This window comes from Bos taurus, chromosome 27 (assembly GCF_002263795.3).
Source record: "Bos taurus isolate L1 Dominette 01449 registration number 42190680 breed Hereford chromosome 27, ARS-UCD2.0, whole genome shotgun sequence".
In the NCBI taxonomy this organism is placed as follows: domain Eukaryota; kingdom Metazoa; phylum Chordata; class Mammalia; order Artiodactyla; family Bovidae; genus Bos; species Bos taurus.
In genome coordinates, this window is record NC_037354.1 from 42,398,304 (window position 1) to 42,417,293 (window position 18,990).

At 42.9% G+C, this 18,990-nt stretch overlaps 1 protein-coding gene across 3 annotated transcripts in view; it reads right to left on the bottom strand.

Moving 5' to 3' along the window:
* UBE2E2 (ubiquitin conjugating enzyme E2 E2) overlaps positions 1–18,990 on the bottom strand; it is a 373,873-nt gene that overhangs the window by 74,719 nt on the left and 280,164 nt on the right. For all 3 annotated transcript variants that reach the window (NM_001191190.2, XM_024986323.2, XM_024986324.2), the window contains one exon: positions 10,624–10,756. In NM_001191190.2, coding sequence (NP_001178119.1) covers positions 10,624–10,756 — 133 coding nt within the window. The remainder of the gene's footprint in view (positions 1–10,623; positions 10,757–18,990) is intronic.

The window sequence follows — 18,990 nt, forward strand, 5'->3', positions numbered from 1 at the left end:
TGGATCCCTTGTTGAAATGTCAGCGGATCATATAGTTCTGGGATCTCTAGTCTGTTCCGCTAGTAGATGTGCCTATTCTGCAGCAGTACCTGTTTTTATTACTATGACTTTATAGTATAGTTGGAAGTCCAGGAGCACAAGGACTCCAGTTTTGTTCTTTCTTGACTATTCAGGATCTTTCACGGTTCTGCCCAAATTTTAGGATTGTTCTTTCTATTTCTGTGAAGAATGTCTTTGTCATTTTAATGGGGATTGCACTGAATCTGCAGATGGCTTTGGGTAGTATGGGCATTTTATCAATATTATTTCTTCTGACCCACAAACACGAGACATCCTTCCAATTGTTTGTCTTCTACAATTTCTTTCAGCAGGTTCTGTAGTTTTCATTGTACTGATCTTTCATTCCTTGGATAAATTCATTCCAGTTATTTCACTGTTTTTTATGCTGTTGGGAATGGGATGGTTTTGTTTCTTTTTCAGATGCTTCATCGTTAGTGTGAAGGAATACAATTGATTTCTGTGTGTTGATTTTGTATCCTGCCACTTTACTGAAATCATTAATAAATTCCAACAGTTTTTTGACTAATTCTTTGGGGTTTTCTCTATACAGGTTCATATCATCAGAAAACAAAAGCTATACTTCTTCCATCCTGATCTGCACAGCTTTATCTCTTCGTGCTGCCTAACTGCTCTGGCTGGGACTTCTATTGGTGCCACGCTGAAGAAGAGCACTGAGGGTGGCCTCCTTGCCTTGTGCATGACCATAAAGGAGACACTCTCGGTTTCTCTCCATTGAGTATAATACTACCTGTGGGCCTGTGGTATACGGCCTTTATTGTGTTGAGGTATGTTCCGTCTGCATCCAGCAAACGACTTCTCCTTTAGCTTCAGTTCGGTTCAGTTCAGTCACTCAGTCGTGTCCGACTCTTTGTGACCCCATGAATCGCAGCATGCCAGGCCTCCCTGTCCATCACTAACTCCCGGAGTTCACCCAGACTCATGTCCATCGAGTCAGTGATGCCATCCAGCCATCTCATCCACTGTCTCCCTTCTCCTCCTGCCCTCAGCATCCAGCCGTCTCACCCTCTGTCTCCCCTTCTCCTCCTGCCCTCAGCATCCAGCCATCTCACCCTCTGTCTCCCCTTCTCCTCCTGCCCTCAGCATCCAGCCATCTCACCCTGTCTCCCCTTCTCCTCCTGCCCTCAGCATCCAGCCATCTCACCCTCTGTCTCTCCTTCTCCTCCTGCCCTCAGCATCCAGCCGTCTCACCCTCTGTCTCCCCTTCTCCTCTGCCCTCAGCATCCAGCCGTCTCATCCTCTGTCCCCTTCTCCTCCGCCCTCAGCATCAGAGATCAGTATTTACTGCTCAACACAGAATTATGACCTCAGGGCCTGCTGGTTAGGAACCCACTGGTGAAGAGCCTCCGGTGCCTTTGGCAAACTGGAACACGGGCGCTCAACACCTCTCCACAGTGCCCTTTCCTGCTTGTGTCGCTTCCTTCATCCCCCTCCCAGAACCCGATTTAGAGGATGATCTAATATCATGAATTTATACCACAGTGTGAATTCTAAGAGCAAGTGTTCCTTCTTGCAAGGATTTAGGCAATTAACATCTGTCTGTAATTGGGGAAAGTTCAGTTTGGAACTGGCTTTGGACTCCAGCTCCGCTGTCCACCTCCTGCGTGGCCTGTGTGCACACGCTCTCCAAGGGCTGCAGCGTTCTGACCGATGAGAGTGGGGCGGGGCCGGGGCGAGTGCTGTCTCTGTGGCAAAGCTGCAAGGATTAGGTTAGGCATACGCTTTCACTGTATGTATGTATGTATGCATGTATACTGTATGTATGCATACGTTTTCACTGTATGTATGTATACATTTTCACTGTATGTATACTGTATGTATGCATGTATACTGTATGTATGTATACTGTATGTACGCATACGTTTTCACTATGTATGTATACTGTATGTATACTGTATGCGTGTATACTGTATGTATGTATGTATACTGTATGTATACTATATGTGTGTGTACGTATGTATACTGTATGTATGCATACATTTTCACTATGTATGTATGTATGTATACTGTATGTATGCATACATTTTCACTATGTATGTATGTATGTATGTATACTGTATGTATACTATATGTGTGTGTACGTATGTATACTGTATGTATGCATACATTTTCACTATGTATGTACGTATGTATACTGTATGTATGCATACATTTTCACTATGTATGTATGTATGTATACTGTATGTATGTATGTATGTATACTGTATGTATGCATACATTTTCACTATGTATGTATGTATACTGTATGTATGTATGTATGTATACTGTATGTATGCATACATTTTCACTATGTATGTATGTATGTATACTGTATGTATGCATACATTTTCACTATGTATGTATGTATGTATACTGTAGGTATGCATACATTTTCACTATGTATGTATGTATGTATGTATACTGTAGGTATGCATACATTTTCACTATGTATGTATGTATACTGTAGGTATGCATACATTTTCACTATGTATGTATGTATGTATACTGTATGTATACTATATGTGTGTGTACGTATGTATACTGTATGTATGCATACATTTTCACTATGTATGTATGTATGTATACTGTATGTATGCATACATTTTCACTATGTATGTACGTATGTATACTGTATGTATGCATACATTTTCACTATGTATGTACGTATGTATACTGTATGTATGCATACATTTTCACTATGTATGTATGTATGTATACTGTATGTATGCATACATTTTCACTATGTATGTATGTATACTGTATGTATGTATGTATGTATACTGTATGTATGCATACATTTTCACTATGTATGTATGTATGTATACTGTAGGTATGCATACATTTTCACTATGTATGTATGTATGTATACTGTATGTATGTATGTACGTACGTATGTATACTGTGTGTATGTATACTGTATGTATGTATACGTTTTCACTGTATGCCTACTGCATCACCAGGCATTGCTCTGGATGCTGGGAATACAGCTGTGTGCTGTGCTTATGTCTGACTCTTTGCAGCCCCATGGACCATAGCCCGCCAGGCTCCTCTGTCCATGGGATTCTCCAGGCAAGAAAACTGGAGGGGGTTGCCATGCCCTCCTCCAGGGGACTTTCCCAACCCAAGGATCAAACCCAGGTCTCCCACATTGCAGGCGGATTCTTTACCAGCTGAGCCACTAGGGAAGCCCCAGAATACTGGAGTGGGTAGTCTTTCTCTTCTCCAGGGGATCTTCCTGACCCCGGAATCAAACCCAGGTCTCCCGTATTGTAGGTGGATTCTTTTATCGTCTGAGCCACCAGAGAAGCAACATAAATATAGAGCTGACCCTGTGTCCATGGAGCTCACACGCTAACTAGAGAAAGGGAAGCATAACCAACTCAGAGAAATGCAGGATGCTGGGGGAAGTGCTATGGAGAAAAGTCAAGTTTGGTGGTGGGGTGCTCAGGAGCGAAAGGTGCTCAGGAGTTGTCACTCGAGACTCCCCTGGAAAGGTGACACTTGAGCAGACGCCTGCAGGGAAGAAGGGAGTGGACCATGAGGATTTCTGGGCGGACAAAGCAGGCGGAAGGAAGGGCAAACGTCACCACTCCATGGAAGGAGACCGCTTGGAGTCTCTGAGTCAAGACAGACAGCTGGTGACTTCAGTGAGATTCTGGAAGGCTCGGCGTGCTTTTACTTGGTGAGGTGAGAATCACGGGAAGGTTTTAGGCGAAGAATGGACATCTTCTGACTTTCATTATAACAGGACCATGTGGTACCCGGGCAGGCACCAAGGAAGGGCAGGGTCGGACCAGGGGGATCAGACGGGAGCCTCCCCAGCGAGCCAGGCAGGGGAGCAGCTGGTGGCGGCCAAGGCTGGAGGACCACTGGAAAGCGTGTTCCTAGACGGGAGGAGTCTGGGTTTCTTGTGAGCATTTATTTTGAGCCGGTGAGACTGGATCTGGCTAGGCTGTGTGAGAGAGTCAAGGAGGACCTCAAGCTTTTTTGCTTTAGCAACTAGAAAAGTCGGTTTCCATTCATTGAGGGGAGGGCCCTGGGGGACCGGGCTGGGCAGGAGTGGGCAGGGCGTTTAATGATGAGCTTGCTGCGGGAGCTGACTGTTGGGTGCTCAACCGCACGTGTCAGACAGGCAGTGCAGTCTGGTTGCAAGCTCCTGACCCGTGTCTGGGCTTTACATGAACGTAGGAACTCAGTCAAAAACAGGTGCATTCAGAAAATCCTCCGAATAAACACAGGTGAGAAGAGAAATCACAAATTTTGTGATTTAAAAGTGGAAATTTAAAAGTCAGTAAACTGAATAATAAAAATAGGATGTACCAAAACATGTAAGATATAGAAAAGACCATGCTTACTGGGGATAATAGTCTTAAATATATATTGGTATATTGCTGAAAATAGCTTAAAAAACACCCATGGCTGATTCATGTCCATGTATGGCAAAAACCTAATATTGTAAAGCAATTAGTCTCCAATTAAAAAAAAATCAATAATCTATCCATTTTAAGAACTTAGGAAAAGACACAAATTAAATCCTTTCAAAAAGGAAAAGGAAAAAGATCATGAAAATGAAAGTAGAGAGCACAGACGAACGAAATAAAACATAAACATATAAAAGGAGAAACGAACACCTGTGCTTCTCCTGAAAGGTCTAAGAGAATCCCCAGTAATGCTGATCAAAAGACAAAGAGCGAAAAGAGCAGTTCTAATGTCGGAAAGTTTAAAAGGGGAAAAAGGTTTAAAAAATAAGATGGTATTATGATCTTCATGCCAAGCACTTGAAAGTATAAATAAAAGGACACATTTCTTTAAAAAAAAAAACAAGACTTAGAGAAACGAAATGAAGCAGACAGTCTGTTAGTGCCCCAGCGCGGGGAGCAGCGACCAGGGCGGGGCTAGTGGGGGACCTCCGACTTGCTGGTGGTGCTCAGTTTCTTGACTGGGGTTATAGTTACACAAATGCTTTTCTTTGTGAATATTTATCAGTTTCCACACCTATAATTTGTGCTGTTTGTGTATGTATATTGTATAGAATTAAACATTTCTCTAAAAATTATGTAAAACAAAACAAAACAAAACAAATGAGCACTTGCACGGCACTTCAAGGCAGCTGGGTGTCCTCTCTCTAAGATCACAGAGAGTGAGCAGGAGCGGTTTTACACAGTGAACCACAGCATCCTCTGAAGGTGCCGGGAGACGCTTGTCAGCTTTCTTCTTTGAGCACAGCAGCAATGACAATGAAAACAAGAGATAACGATACCCGGGTTAGAATAGAACTATGGGGAACTTCAGTTACAGAGCGCTCGCTGGCTTTCAGATGCTGGGTATTGCTGCTTCCTGGGTAACCAGTTAGCTACGTTATTCATCATTAGCCTTGACTTACAATTTAAGGTTGAAATATTAATATGATGAGGATAATAAAATGAAAATGTTGAAACTCTGATGGACCTAAATGATCTATTTCATTGTATGAAAGCAAGGAATACCTTTCCTATTAGCTGAGAAAAGTCAGCAAACCATAGTAAATTTTATAAAACCAAAATCAAACCATAAAACAGACAAGACACTCTGAAATGATCTCTAAGTTAAGATTTATTTAAATATGTATTTGATGCAATTTGTAATGGAAGAACAAACTATATTTAAAAGTTTTTAGATAGTATTGAAGAGTTTTTTTCTCACACAGACAATGTATGCCTGTAGTTTTTCTGTTTATTCTTTTAAACATGCTAGGTACAAATTTTATCATTCTGTTCTGGAAAACATCCACCAACAGATACTGTGCTGCCCTTCCCAAGAGAACAGTGCTTTCCAGTAAGAGACAAGAGCATCAGACAGTGCATTTCCCTGGGGGACAGGTGGCCTGAGACACCCTCATGAAGGAACAGCGGGCGTGTCCGCGCCTCCTGTCGGCCCACTCTTAGGTCTGTATGGAAGGCCCACTTATTTTTTCAAAGGTCCACAGAGAGACAGAAAAAGCCAAATTATGAATAGGCTATGTCTGTGTGTTTCTCCTGTAAAACACAGACCTGAGCTGCTAAAGCGAGGAAGACTCCTCACCCTTAGGCTGCGCGTCACCGGCGTCTCCAAGGCAGGAGCCGCCAGACACAGTGTGCTGCGATCTTTCCAAGGGCTTTTCAGCAAAAAGAATGATGCACGCATATAATATATTCCGTTATTTCTCCTCTGAAATTTTCAAGTACACATTAGACTACTCAGAAAGTGCTGGTTTTGAGCAGAGTAAAATTATCTATGACATGAATATTAAAAATGTTATCTCCAATAAGATATAAAACAGTTCCTACTTTACAAATAAGTAGATATCTGAATTATAACATTAAAATGTATGTCTACACTGAAGAAGAAATACAGTATTAAAAGACTGAGACATACTTGAGATTTATTATGCTTTTCTTTTTGGCTATATATACACTATTCCTGGATATAGTTTCACTAAGCAGATATTTTTTTCAGAGAAATAATCCTATCATTGGTGGTGAAGTATTCAGCTAAAGACTTGGCATTAGATACGGCTACTAGGGTCATGAAACAGACGCTGCAGATTTAGGAAGAGAGGCATGAACATACTGATGAAAGAAAATCAGCGTACCAAGACTTAGTACTGAGACACAGCATTTGAAAGTACAACCAGGACTTGACTAATTTAAAACTGGTCATGTTTGCTGTTTAGTTGCGAGGTCATGTCTGACTCTTTTGCAACCCCATGGACTGTCTGAAGCCCACCAGGCTCCTCTGTCAATGGGATTTCCCAGGCAAGAATACTGCAGTGGGTTGCCATTTCCTTCTCCAAGTAAAACTAGAATATGAAGTGTAATAACATTACATACTTCATTAAACATTTGTTTTGCTTGCCTTATTAGAATTTTGGGGAATTCTGGAAGAAATGATTGGAATGATTCATCTGAAATCGTGAAAAATTAGGTACTAGAATGTGGGATGTTCAAACTGATGACGCTCTACTCCCCAAACGTTCCCACGGCAAGAAGGTACATCCATGTCACCCCAGTGACCTTTAAGTGATAAAGTTGAGCACTGAAGTATTTACAAGTTCTCAGTAACGATTCCCAGTCTGAGAGTTTGGGAAAAGGGACCTCAGGGATTCTGTCATGCTACAGGCATAAAGGTTCATTTTACGGTAGATACCTGATAACAAATAGATAGCCAATCAACCCACTCCAGTATTCTTGCCTGGGGAATCCCCTGGACAGAGGAGCCTGGGGGGCTACAGTCCATAGGGCCATGGGGTTGTCCGCGACTCAAGTGACTTAGCATGCACGCAGATGGGCAGTCAGATTTATTCGTGAGCCTCTGCTCTCTCTCACCATTTTCTCTGACAAGTACAGCTACCCTGGTTCACTCTTGAGGGTATCAGAAAATGTTACATAAATCCAAGCGTGTGCCTAAGGTTGTTGGAAAAAGAAAAAAGGATGAAGGCAACAGAGAAATAAAAGCCAGTGCGTGCGTGCATGCTAAGTCACCTCAGTCCTGTCCGGCTTTCTGCAATCCAATGGACTAGAGCCTGCCAGGCTCCCCTGTCCGTGGGATTCTCCAGGAAGAAGACTGGAGTGGGCAGCCAAGCCCTCCTCCAGGGGATCTTCCCGACCCAGGTATCGAGCCCTCGTCTCTTATGTCTCCTGCACTGGCAGGCGGGTTCTTTACCACTAGCGCCACCTAAAGCAAGACTTAACCCCAGACATGCGCTGTTGAGAGCAACAGGAGACCTGAAAGGCCGGGCATGGCACTTCCGAATTATTAGTGAGTGAGTCTGTCTTAGTGAAAAGCTTTCAAGACACGTGCCAACTTTCCCCCTTCAAGTCATACTTCTGTCCACAAAATCTGACTTCTAAAACCGACAAATTAGCTGGTGACAATTTCTTTTAAAACTTCCTTCAGGTTTCTAGTACCTGTGCACTTAAATGATGATCCAATACCCAAAGTTTGATTTTCCTTTGTCCTCATGGATTGTCTAAGCAGATTTATCCGCTGGAGGGATTTAATTTTTTTCTGGCAATCTTCTTGACAGGTTCCAGTTCAGCTGTTTGCTTTGAACACTCCCAGGAAAGGGAAGCCCTTTCTCAGAGGTAGAGCTATTCAGAAGCAGGCTGTCCCACGATGGGTCAGGTCTTCCCCCAAGGGAATCGAAATCTGCTTCCCTATGACTGATGCCCGCCCCTTCTATTTTTGTCCCATCCAGTCACCCAGAAGCCAGTCTAACACAACCCATGCCATGGACATCAAAGGACAGCTATCACATTCCTCCCAGGACCTATTTTTCCTAGTAAACATCTCCAGGGTAACTATGTATAATTCAGTGGAAAGGACATGGTCCCTGGAGGCCAAGTTCAGTAGATTCCTGGTTGCTTATTATTAGAAAACCTCTCTAAGCCTCATGTAAGTTCTCTCCTCTGTGAAAGGGAAAATCCCAGTCTTACTAGGGTATTTGGAAGAGGGACGGCTTGGCTCGCGGCTGCCCAATGCAGAGCTTGAGCCAGTGGAGAAACTGCAGACTGCTAACTCTTTCCCTCCCCAGCTTACTCCTGTGTGCCCTCCTAAAAACGAAGAGCTCGGAAGTGAATGAGGCGTTGTAGGCACTGCACGATGGGCTCAGAGTTCCAGAGACTGTGCTCCTAAGAGTATCTGCTTAAGGTCTCAGGACCTTGCAGTTCCCACAGAACTGTACTCAGTCAGAAGCCCACACATTATTACTTATATGGAAACAGAGCAAGTCTCCATTTCCTGTCCTGTATCAGGACCTCGCTCTGATTTTCAATGACATGCTCCCCACTGAGCTGTTTCCGTTCCATCCTGTTGGTTTTGGCCTTTCCTCCGAGCCCGTCAGAGACACCTTTTCAGAAATGGGACTGTCGGACCTACCTGCTTTCCCTCCTTGCTTTGTTTAATCGATGCACTTCTGTCCTGCAGAAGCTGGAAATGCCCACGCTTTTTCTGAGATGTATGTTTCATAGAACAGACTGTATTGGGCTCCCGAGCAGCACAACTGCCTCATCCGAGCCCCTGGCTCCCCTGCCCATCGGCATCTCTGTTACTGAAGGGACTGCCCGGAAAGGCCTGCACGTCCCTGGCAGAGCGACAGGTATGCAGACAACTCGGGGGCTGGTGCAAAGAAGAGAAGGCCGCGCGGTCCCCACCCATTCAAAGGAGGAAATAAAGGTCAGCAGTACTGTGGCTTCACCACTGAAATGGACCAAACGCAGCCCTGGGGGGCCAGGGGCCGCCGGCTGTGGCATCCTGGGTAAGATGTCCTGTGTGCCGTCCTGGCTTCAGTCCTGACAGTGTTAGGATATGCTGGGCAAGTTACCTAGTTTCTCTGCCTGCCTCTCCTATTTGGTAAAACCACAGTCATTACTTCTTGCATTGATACCAAAATAACAGCCAAGTCTCAGTGGAGAGGAAAGAAGAGAAGAAAAATAGAAAGGGGCATGGGAGGCAGGGAGGGGACCCTGGGACGTCACGGGGAAGGTGAAGGCCGAGCCTTGCTTTTTAAAGTGTTCACTCGAACCCACAACATTCAGAATTGAAGCCAGGTCAAAGGAAAATTCTGTCTTGGTGGCCAACAGAGAGAGTCAGTGTTCTCTGGGTCTTTCCATTTCCAACGTGGAGAATGACTGCTATGCTTAGACCAGATAACCAGCAAGGACCTCCTGTAGAGCACAGGGAGCTCTGCTCAACATTCTGTGACAACCTACATGGGACAAGAACTTGCAAACGAGTAGACACAAGTATGTGGATACCTGAATCACCTCGCTGCACACCTGAAACCAACACAATGTTGTCGACCAGCTGAGCGCCAGTCTAAGACAAAACATCTTCAGAACGGGGATGGATCTGAAGTCATCGCACGTCTGACTTACATGCAGCAGAAAGTAATGTGAAGATGCTTAAAGGGAATAATCGCATCCTAAGTGAATTCCATCACCCACCTCCTGACAACGCTGGGCTCTCGGACTTTCTTTAGTCGTTTATGTATGACTTTTCATCAGCCCATCATTTTTATTAATGGACAAACACACATTCTCCCTTACTGAATTTTCCTGACACGACTGTTCGGTCTCTTCGTCTAACGTGTGTGCACACGCCTTCGTCTGACACGTGTGCACTCCCTGTGGGCAGCTGAGCTGCGGCGGCCCCAGGGCTCGGGGCTCCCGGCCGGCGCCCAGGCCAGCTCCTGGAGGGGCTCCCTCAGCCCAGGCCACGCCTGGATCTCCAGGCCCCGGAGCTGGCACCAGCCCATCCCGTCTCCTACTTCCACCCATTAACAGGCTGTCTGATGTTACCTTAAAACATACACCACAAAAAAAAGGCAATACGAGAAAGGATGAGAAGGAACAATGAGTTGCGCGTCAAAGGTTGGGGTTAGGGAAGACACAATCATTTTTCCATTTACATACAATCAGTCCTGGGAAGTTGTCTATGCTAACAGAACAGACATGCATCCCTAGGTGTGCATCCTGAAGAATATGTATATATATATAAAAATAAGCGATAATACATATAGCTAAAAATGGATGAATACATCATACTGACCTTGGGGGGTTTAAACGGATAGTCAGGTGAAAAGGTTATGTCAAGAAAGAACACCCCGCCTTCATAGACAGATCCTGGGGGTCCCAATATAGTTGACCTCCATTCATAAATGTTGTCTCCTTTGGGTCCAGCACTGAAATAAGACATACAAATGAAATGTGCTTAGAGATGATAGAAAGCTTGGAATTGTAAAAATATCTATTTATGATAACAACAAATTGAGCCATTCCATAGAAAACACACCAAAGTTAATAGGTCAATTCCAAATGAGGATTCACTTGTCAATATCGTCAGTATTCTATAAATGAAATATGTTGGTATTACTAAGTAATACAGAACCAAGAAGTTCCGTTTTGCCATTCATAACCTCAAACCCATGAAACAAAGGATTCCAAGGACCACAGACCAGAAGCAAAATTTTTAAATTAATTTTTACTGCAGCAAAATGTTTAATAAAGCATAAAATTATTTCTGAGACCCTGAAAGGGTGGTATAAGGTCAAAGAGACAAATTTTCAAAGCTAGAAGGAGCGCTAAAGAAAAAAAAAAATAGTCTAATGCTTTTGTTAACGAAAAGCACCAATGAGGGTGATGGAGATCAGGAAATGGTCATCATTCACAAGATTCAGCTCAAGCATCACATCTGAATCTTCTTTTCTCACTCCACCCGAAGACTCCCTGCTAATGTACCCAGTGTCCCGCTAGGGTGGTCTGTGGAAGACAGGATGCATCATTTTGTTTTATACCTGTGCTTTGAAACTGTTTGCTTTTCCGTCCCTCTCTGGAAGTCCTCCAAGAACAGGTTCTGCCTTGTTCTTGGTACTCAGTAAGTAAGAGTTTGTCAGATGCTGCTGCTGGAATAGCAGCCAAGCGCGGGAAGTTTGGCTACCAGCGGCACACCTTGCTCCCCAGCTGCAGAGAGACTCTGGACGAGAAGAAGACCCACACGAGCCAACTGAACTGTCCCCATTCTTCCCGAGTAACAGAAGGCAAAGCGAGATTATAATTAAGCCCTCTAGTGTTCTTCCTGTCACACCGACCTCACAGTACATCAGCCAGAAATCCCCTCACACCCTGCAGCAAAGTGGGCAACCCTGTTAAGGTGCTTGAGAAGATTTTATTGCCAACAAAGATATGTCTTCTTTCATATTGTGAAATTAGTTCGTATCTACAACAATTTCATTGTTGAACAGGAGACCAAAAAAGCATGAATCATTATCTATGACAATGGAGGAAGAATACATCAATACACTAGGGAAAAGACAGCCCCTTTAATAAATGGTGTTGGAAAAACTGGACACCAACATGCAAGAATCAGACCGGACTTTCTCACACCACTTATACCATTAAACTCACAATGGATTAAAGACTTAAATGTAAGCCCCAAGCCCATAAAACTCCGAGAAGAAAACAAATGCAGTACACTCTTTGACATCTGTCTTAGCAACAATTTTGGGGATGTGTCTCTCAGGCTAGGGGAACAAATGCAAAAATGAACAAATGGGATTGCTGCTGCTGCTGCTAAGTTGCTTCAGTCGTGTCCGACTCTGTGCAACCCCATAGACAGCAGTCCACCAGGCTCCCCCATCCCTGGGATTCTCCAGGCAAGAACACTGGAGTGGGCTGCCACTTCCTTCTCCAATGCATGAAAGTGAAAAGTGAAAGTGAAGTTGCTCTACATCAAACTAAACGAAAGCTACATCAAACTAGCTTTTGCAAGTGAAGGAAACTATCTTTGAAATGAAATGGCAGCCTATTGAATGGGAGAAGGTATTTGCAAATGACAAATTCGTTAAGGGGATAATATCCAGAGAACATGAAGAACTCATACATCTCAACACAAAAAAACATACAACCTATTAAGAGGTGGGCAGGGGACCCAAACAGACATTTCTCCAAAGAAGACATCCCAAGGCCAACAAGCTCAGGAAAAGCCGCTCAACATCACTAATCACAAAATGCAAATCAAAACCACAATGGGTATCGTCTCACACCCGTCAGAGCGGCAGTCATCAGAAAGACGGCAACTAACAGGTGTTGACAAGGACGTGAAGAGAGAAAGGGAACCTTCTGCACTCCTGGTGGGAATGTGAACTGGTGCGGCCGCTGTGGAAAACTGTGGAGGCTCCTCAGAAAACTGAAAGTAGAGCTACCACACAGTCCAACAATTTCACTTCTGGGTATGTATCCAAAGACATGGAGACAGTGATGTGAAAAGAATATGCATCCCAGCGTTCACTGCAGCGTTGCTCACAATGGCCAAGACACAAAAGCGACCTAAGTGCCCGTCAGTAGACGAATGGATGAAGAACATGTGGCGTCGTATTTTTTATATATATATATGCATTATATCTATGACAAATATATATACATATATCTATGATATACATATGTATGTATTGTATCTATGACATATATACGCATTATATCTATGACATGTATGCATTATATCTATGACATGCATATATGCATTACATCTATGATATACATATGTATGTATTATATCTATGACACATATACACGCATTGCATTGTGTCTATGACATGGGTTTCCCTGGCGGCTCAGGCTGTAAGGAATCTGCCTGCAATGCGGGAGACCCAGGTTTGGTCCCTGGGTTGGGAAAATCCCTTGGAGAAAGGAATGGCTCTCCACTCCAGTACTCCTGCCTGGAGAATTCCATGGACAGAGAAGCCTGGTGGGCTACAGTCCATGGGGTCCCAAAGAGTCAGACACGACTGAGCAACTAGCATTTCACTTCACTTCATCTATGGCATATATTTATACATATGTTGGCCACGTAAGCAATGTTGCAGTGAACACTGGGATGCATATTCTTCTCAAATTACGGTTTTCATTTCTTTGGACACATACCCAGAAGATGTGCATATATATAAATAATAATATAGGGGCTTCCCAGGTGGTGCTAGTGCTAAAGAACCTGCCTGCAATGCATGAGACTAAGAGACATGGGTTGGATCCCTAGGTCAGGAAGATCTCCTGGAAGAAGGCATGGTGACCCACTCCAGTGTTCTTGCCTGGAGAATTCCAAGGACACAGGAGCCTGGCAGGGTGTAGAGTCCATGGGTCACAAAGAGTCGGACGTGACTGAAACAAGCTAGTACACAGCACATACATAATACTATTATATATGGTATAAAAACAAATGTATGTATTAAATATAGAAGAAAATATGGAATGTGTGTGTTTCTATGTGTGTGTGTGTGTGTGTGTGTATAATATTACTGAGCCATATAGACGGCAATCTCGCCGTTCGGGACAGCACAGATGACCTCGAGGGCACGACGCTGAATGAAACAGGTCGGACGCAGAAAGACAAATGCCACAGGATCTCACCGACATGCAGCATCTCGAAAACAAAACCAAAGAACACGTGTTCGGAAACAGAACAGACTCACAGATACAGAGAGCAGACAGGTGGTTGCCAAATGGGAGGAAGGGTAGAGAGAGGGGCGGATGGTTAAGCGGGACAAAACTGCAGTGACAAGATAGATGAGTCACAGGTATGAGACGCACAGAGCGGGAAATACAGCCAGTAATCGCAGAATAGTTTCGTACGGTGACAGATGAAACGACGCCAAAAAGGCATGCACCTTAACCAATTTGGGATTATTCTGGAAATGCAAGGACAGTTTAATAACAGCAGATTATTAATGTAATGTACTTAACAACACATTAAAGTAGAAAAAAATCACAATCACAATAGGTGAAGAAAAAAGCACTCAATAAATTTTAATGATAGCTATTCATGAAAAAACTCCTAGCAAATTCAGAATAGTAAGAAACTTCTTTAACTTGATAAAAAGCATATACCAGAAACCTCATAGCAACATAATATTCAATGGTAAAATATTAAAAGCAAATGCTTTAAAAATTGAGGCTCAAGACAAAGATGCCCACTAAATCCATTTCCAATCATGACTGTACTAGAGCTCATATCCATCAAGGTATGAAAGACATAAATTGAAAAACAAAGTATTTATGGACTGGGATGGAAGAAATAAAATGGTTGGCATTTATGGTATTTATGTACACAGGAGAAAGCTACCCAAATCTATGTGCAATTTACTAAATTTAATAAAAGTTTAACATAGTAGCAGGATATAAGATAAACAGACAAAAATCAACTGCATTTCAACACACCAACAATATTAGAAAATACATTTTAAAATACTTTTTACAATAGTATTAAAAATACAAGGAACCTATGAATAGAGTTCAGGAAAAATATATAAGATTTTTATGGAGAAAGCTATAAAACACATTGAAATACACTCAAGGAAATTAAATAAATGAAGACACCAAGTTTATAGGTAGGAAGACCCAGGACCCTGGGGATGTCAATTTTTCCTTGATTCAATGTAATTCTAACCAAAAGTCCAACAGATTTTTAAAAAACCAAACTGGACACATTGACTCCAGGACGCTTTTGGGACCTTAAGGAAGCTCTTTAAACTTTTCTACGCAGAATGAAAATCTGACAGATGTTGGAACTGATGGGGCTGAGAAAACAGTTTGGTCTTTGGACAACAGAGAAACTGAATTTCTACCTCACCCAGTTGACACTAGTGGTAAAAAACCTGCCTGCAAATGTAGGAGGCTTAAAGAGACGTGGGTTTGATCACCGGGTCGGGAAGACCCGCTGGAGGAGGGCAAGGAAACCCACTCCAGTATTCCTGCCTGGAGAATCCTATGCACAGAGGAGCCCGGCGGGCTGCAGTCCACGGGGTCGCTTTGAGTCAGACACGACTGAAGCGACTTGGCACGCAAACATACAAACCTCTGTTGTAGATGGATTAAGCACTTAAATGCAAAGGTCAAAAGCTTTACAGTTTGACTAAAGAGAGTGACACGGCAAGCCATAAACTGGGGTCATATAAAATGGGCGAAATTCTCGTGTCCAGAATATACTTGCCTAAGTAAGTTATGAAACAGCAAAATCGTGCAGTGACAGAAGTGCCCACTGATAGAAAAAGGTGTAAATTCACCCAAAGGAACACTTCACAGCAGTGAAAACATATAAACCAACATTGAGAAACCTTAAGAATATCCTAACGAATACGAAAAGCAAGTATAAAAGGAATATGCACCAAACAACACTATTTCTACAAAGTATAAAAACAAACAAGAAAGGTAACTGGGGAGGGACAGACACTAAATGTTCCAGAGAGGCCTCTCCTGGGGACAACTGGAGGGTGGAGAGCAGAGCTCAGGAGGAGCTTCAGGGGTTCTGGGGGTGCTCTCCTTCTCAGGATGAGCTATCTGTTTACTACGAGGTTTCATAACTTCCTTAGGTATTAGACATTAACATATTCTTAGATCTGTATCAATTTTTCATATTAAGTATGCAGAAAAAGCCGACCAAGCTGCCACGTGAGAACAGGAAGTTGCAGCACTGTGTGGTCCTACCCTAGGAACTAGACATAAAACAATACTTTGTATCATTTATGGATACATATCGGTGTCAGTGCCTTCCAAGAAATGAACTGGAAAAACATACCTAAATTCAACAGGGCAGCTGTGCAAGGAACGTGGGAGAGTTGGACCAGGTGATGGGAGGAAACAGATCTGAAGAAGGCTTTGATTTCATTTCGAGGCTTTGATTTCTCTTATTTAAATACTAAAAATAAAATCACAGTTAGCCAAGTTCATCGCCAAGTACTGAAATAAAATTCAAAGGACTGGGGCCCAGCCTTCCTGCCCCATCTGACCACTGGCCTCCTCCCCTGAAGGGGGCAGTGAGGTGCAGACAGAACATTCAGGTCAGATGACAGTGAGGCTGTGCCAACACAGCATCTTGTTGCCAGACAAGCTCACTCATTCAGATAAATAATGCACACGGTTATGTCCTGAGCTATAATTAGACCCAAAGTGAATGGTAAGTTTATTAGTAGGAAGGGCTTAAAAGTAAATTATAGGTTTGTAGTTACAACATTACTTCAAGGGACATGAAGAAATTTAATTAAAAAAATATGGGCTTCCCAGGTGGCTCAGACTATAAGAATCTGTCTGCAATGCAAGAGACGAGGGTTCGATCCCTGGGTTGGGAAGATACCCTGGAGAAGGGAATGGCAACCCACTCCAGTGTTCTGGCCTGGAGAATTCCATGGACAGAGGGGCCTGGCGGGCTACAGTCCATGGGGTTGCAAAGAGTCAAACACAACTGAGCGACTCACACTTTCTTAGACGCAACACAAACAGATAAGTTTATTAGAAGGAAGGACTTAAAAGTCGAGTAAATTATAGGTTTGTATTTACAACATTACTTCAAGGTAAGTGAAGAAATTTAATTAAAAAAAAATGCAAAGGGGAGAGCACACAACTAGGAACCAAGGAGCAGAGACGCAGTTCCCAAATCCAAAGATGTAATTTAAGAATCCCTTTGAGACATTTAAAGATAATTTCCCAAGAATGGCCATCACAGTTAGTTATATAATGTAAGTAATAAGGAGTCACCAAATTGTGCCTCCAAAGAAGGAACTCGAAAGCAGACGGCAGGAGGCACTCCAGAAAGTGGGCAGTGTCTGCAGATAATGCATATTCCAGTTACGCCTGATGCAAGTTTTATCTGGCTCTCAGTCAGAACTCCAAATTTTACTGCTTCTTCGAAGTCATTAACAGTGGATTAAACAACTCCATTAACAATATCACTCTGAGTTGGTTCATGCTGCCAAAATGTGCCTTTTTGAGAAAATACTAGCAGTGACAAACTATCTGAAAAGATTTGTGCTTTATTTCTAGTTTCTAAAGGTCTCACTGCAGTATAGTTGATGTACAATGCTGTGTCGGTTTCAGTGGACAGCAGCGTGGTTCAGTTATACATACGCACACGCTCATTCTTTCCCAGGTTCTTGCCCACACAGGTCATCACAGAAGACCGAACAGCGTTCGCTGTGCTACACAGTAGGTTTCTGCTGATTCTCTGTCTCATGTAGTGTGCGTGTGTAAACCCCAAGGAGAAATGCTGGGGAGGACAAGGATGAATCAAGAGCTTGACACTGGTGTTTTAAAATGTATTTAACACTAATATTATTTCCTTAATACACAGATTGAGCCTTGGCAACCTGGCCACCTCCATCATCTTAGAAATCGTCTATCTGCACCACGTATAATCCCAAAGCTTATAGCAGAGGTCCATGAACTACACAGCCCTCTGTCACACAATCATTTTAATACATCCCAGCTGAGAAACCTTAGCTTGAGTGTCTACAATGGTGTTGGACAATATGGTGGCTATGCAGCCATGGAGGACTTGAACTGTAGCTGGCTCAAGGTAAGACGTACTGTCATGAAAAGATGCTCAACACCCCTAACCAGGAAATGCAAGTGAAAGCCGTAATGAGATACCATCTCACACCTGTCAGGATGGCCATCATCAGAGGGAACACAGACAGCAAATGCAGGTGACGAAGCAGAACAAAGGGGGTATCTGCACACTGCTGAGCGCAGCCACTGTGGAAAAACAGCACGTGGAGATTTCTCAAAAACTAGAACTACCCTTCCAGCCAGCAATCCTACTCCTGGGTATATAGCTGAAAAAACACAAAAACATTAGTTCAAAAAGATACACGCACCCCAGTATTCATAGTGTCATTTACAACTGCCAGGATAACAGGAGCAACCTAACTGTCCATCAACAGATGAATGGATAAAGACGACGCAGTACACAATGGATATTCCTCAGCCATAGAAGCGAGTCAAGTGTCGCCATTTGCAGCTACAAGGAAGGACTCAGAGGGCATTAAGTGAATTAAGTCAGAGAGACAGAGATGCTGTAGATCTCACACGTATGTGGAATCTAAAAAATACTACAAAATGGCTAATATTACCAAACGGAAGCAGACTCACAGACATAGAGAACAAACTAGTTATACCAGCGGTCAGGGGGCACACAGGGGTGGGGGAGCAGGAGGTGCAAACTCTTTGGTGTAAGACAGGCTCAAGGGTTATAGTACAACATGGGGAACACAAGCCAATGCCTCGTAAAACTGTAATAACTGTGAATGGAAAGTAACCTTTAAAAATTGAATTTAAAATGAAAAAAACTTAAAAAGAATATATTGTACAGCACAGGAAATATAGCCAATATTTTATAAATTGTGAATCACTATGTTGTACATCTGAAATTTATGAAATATTATAAATCAGCTATACCTCAATAAAAATAAAGGAAAAAAGAATTCACAGTGCAAAAAAAAGTTTTTATAATACCAGTAAAAAATAAGATGTGTTGTGAAAATAAAATAAACACCAAACTTTGATGACAATGCAGAAGAAAGGGAACTGCATCATTACTATTCATTACATGCTGAAATGATACTTGGAGTATACCGGGCCAAGATATATTAAA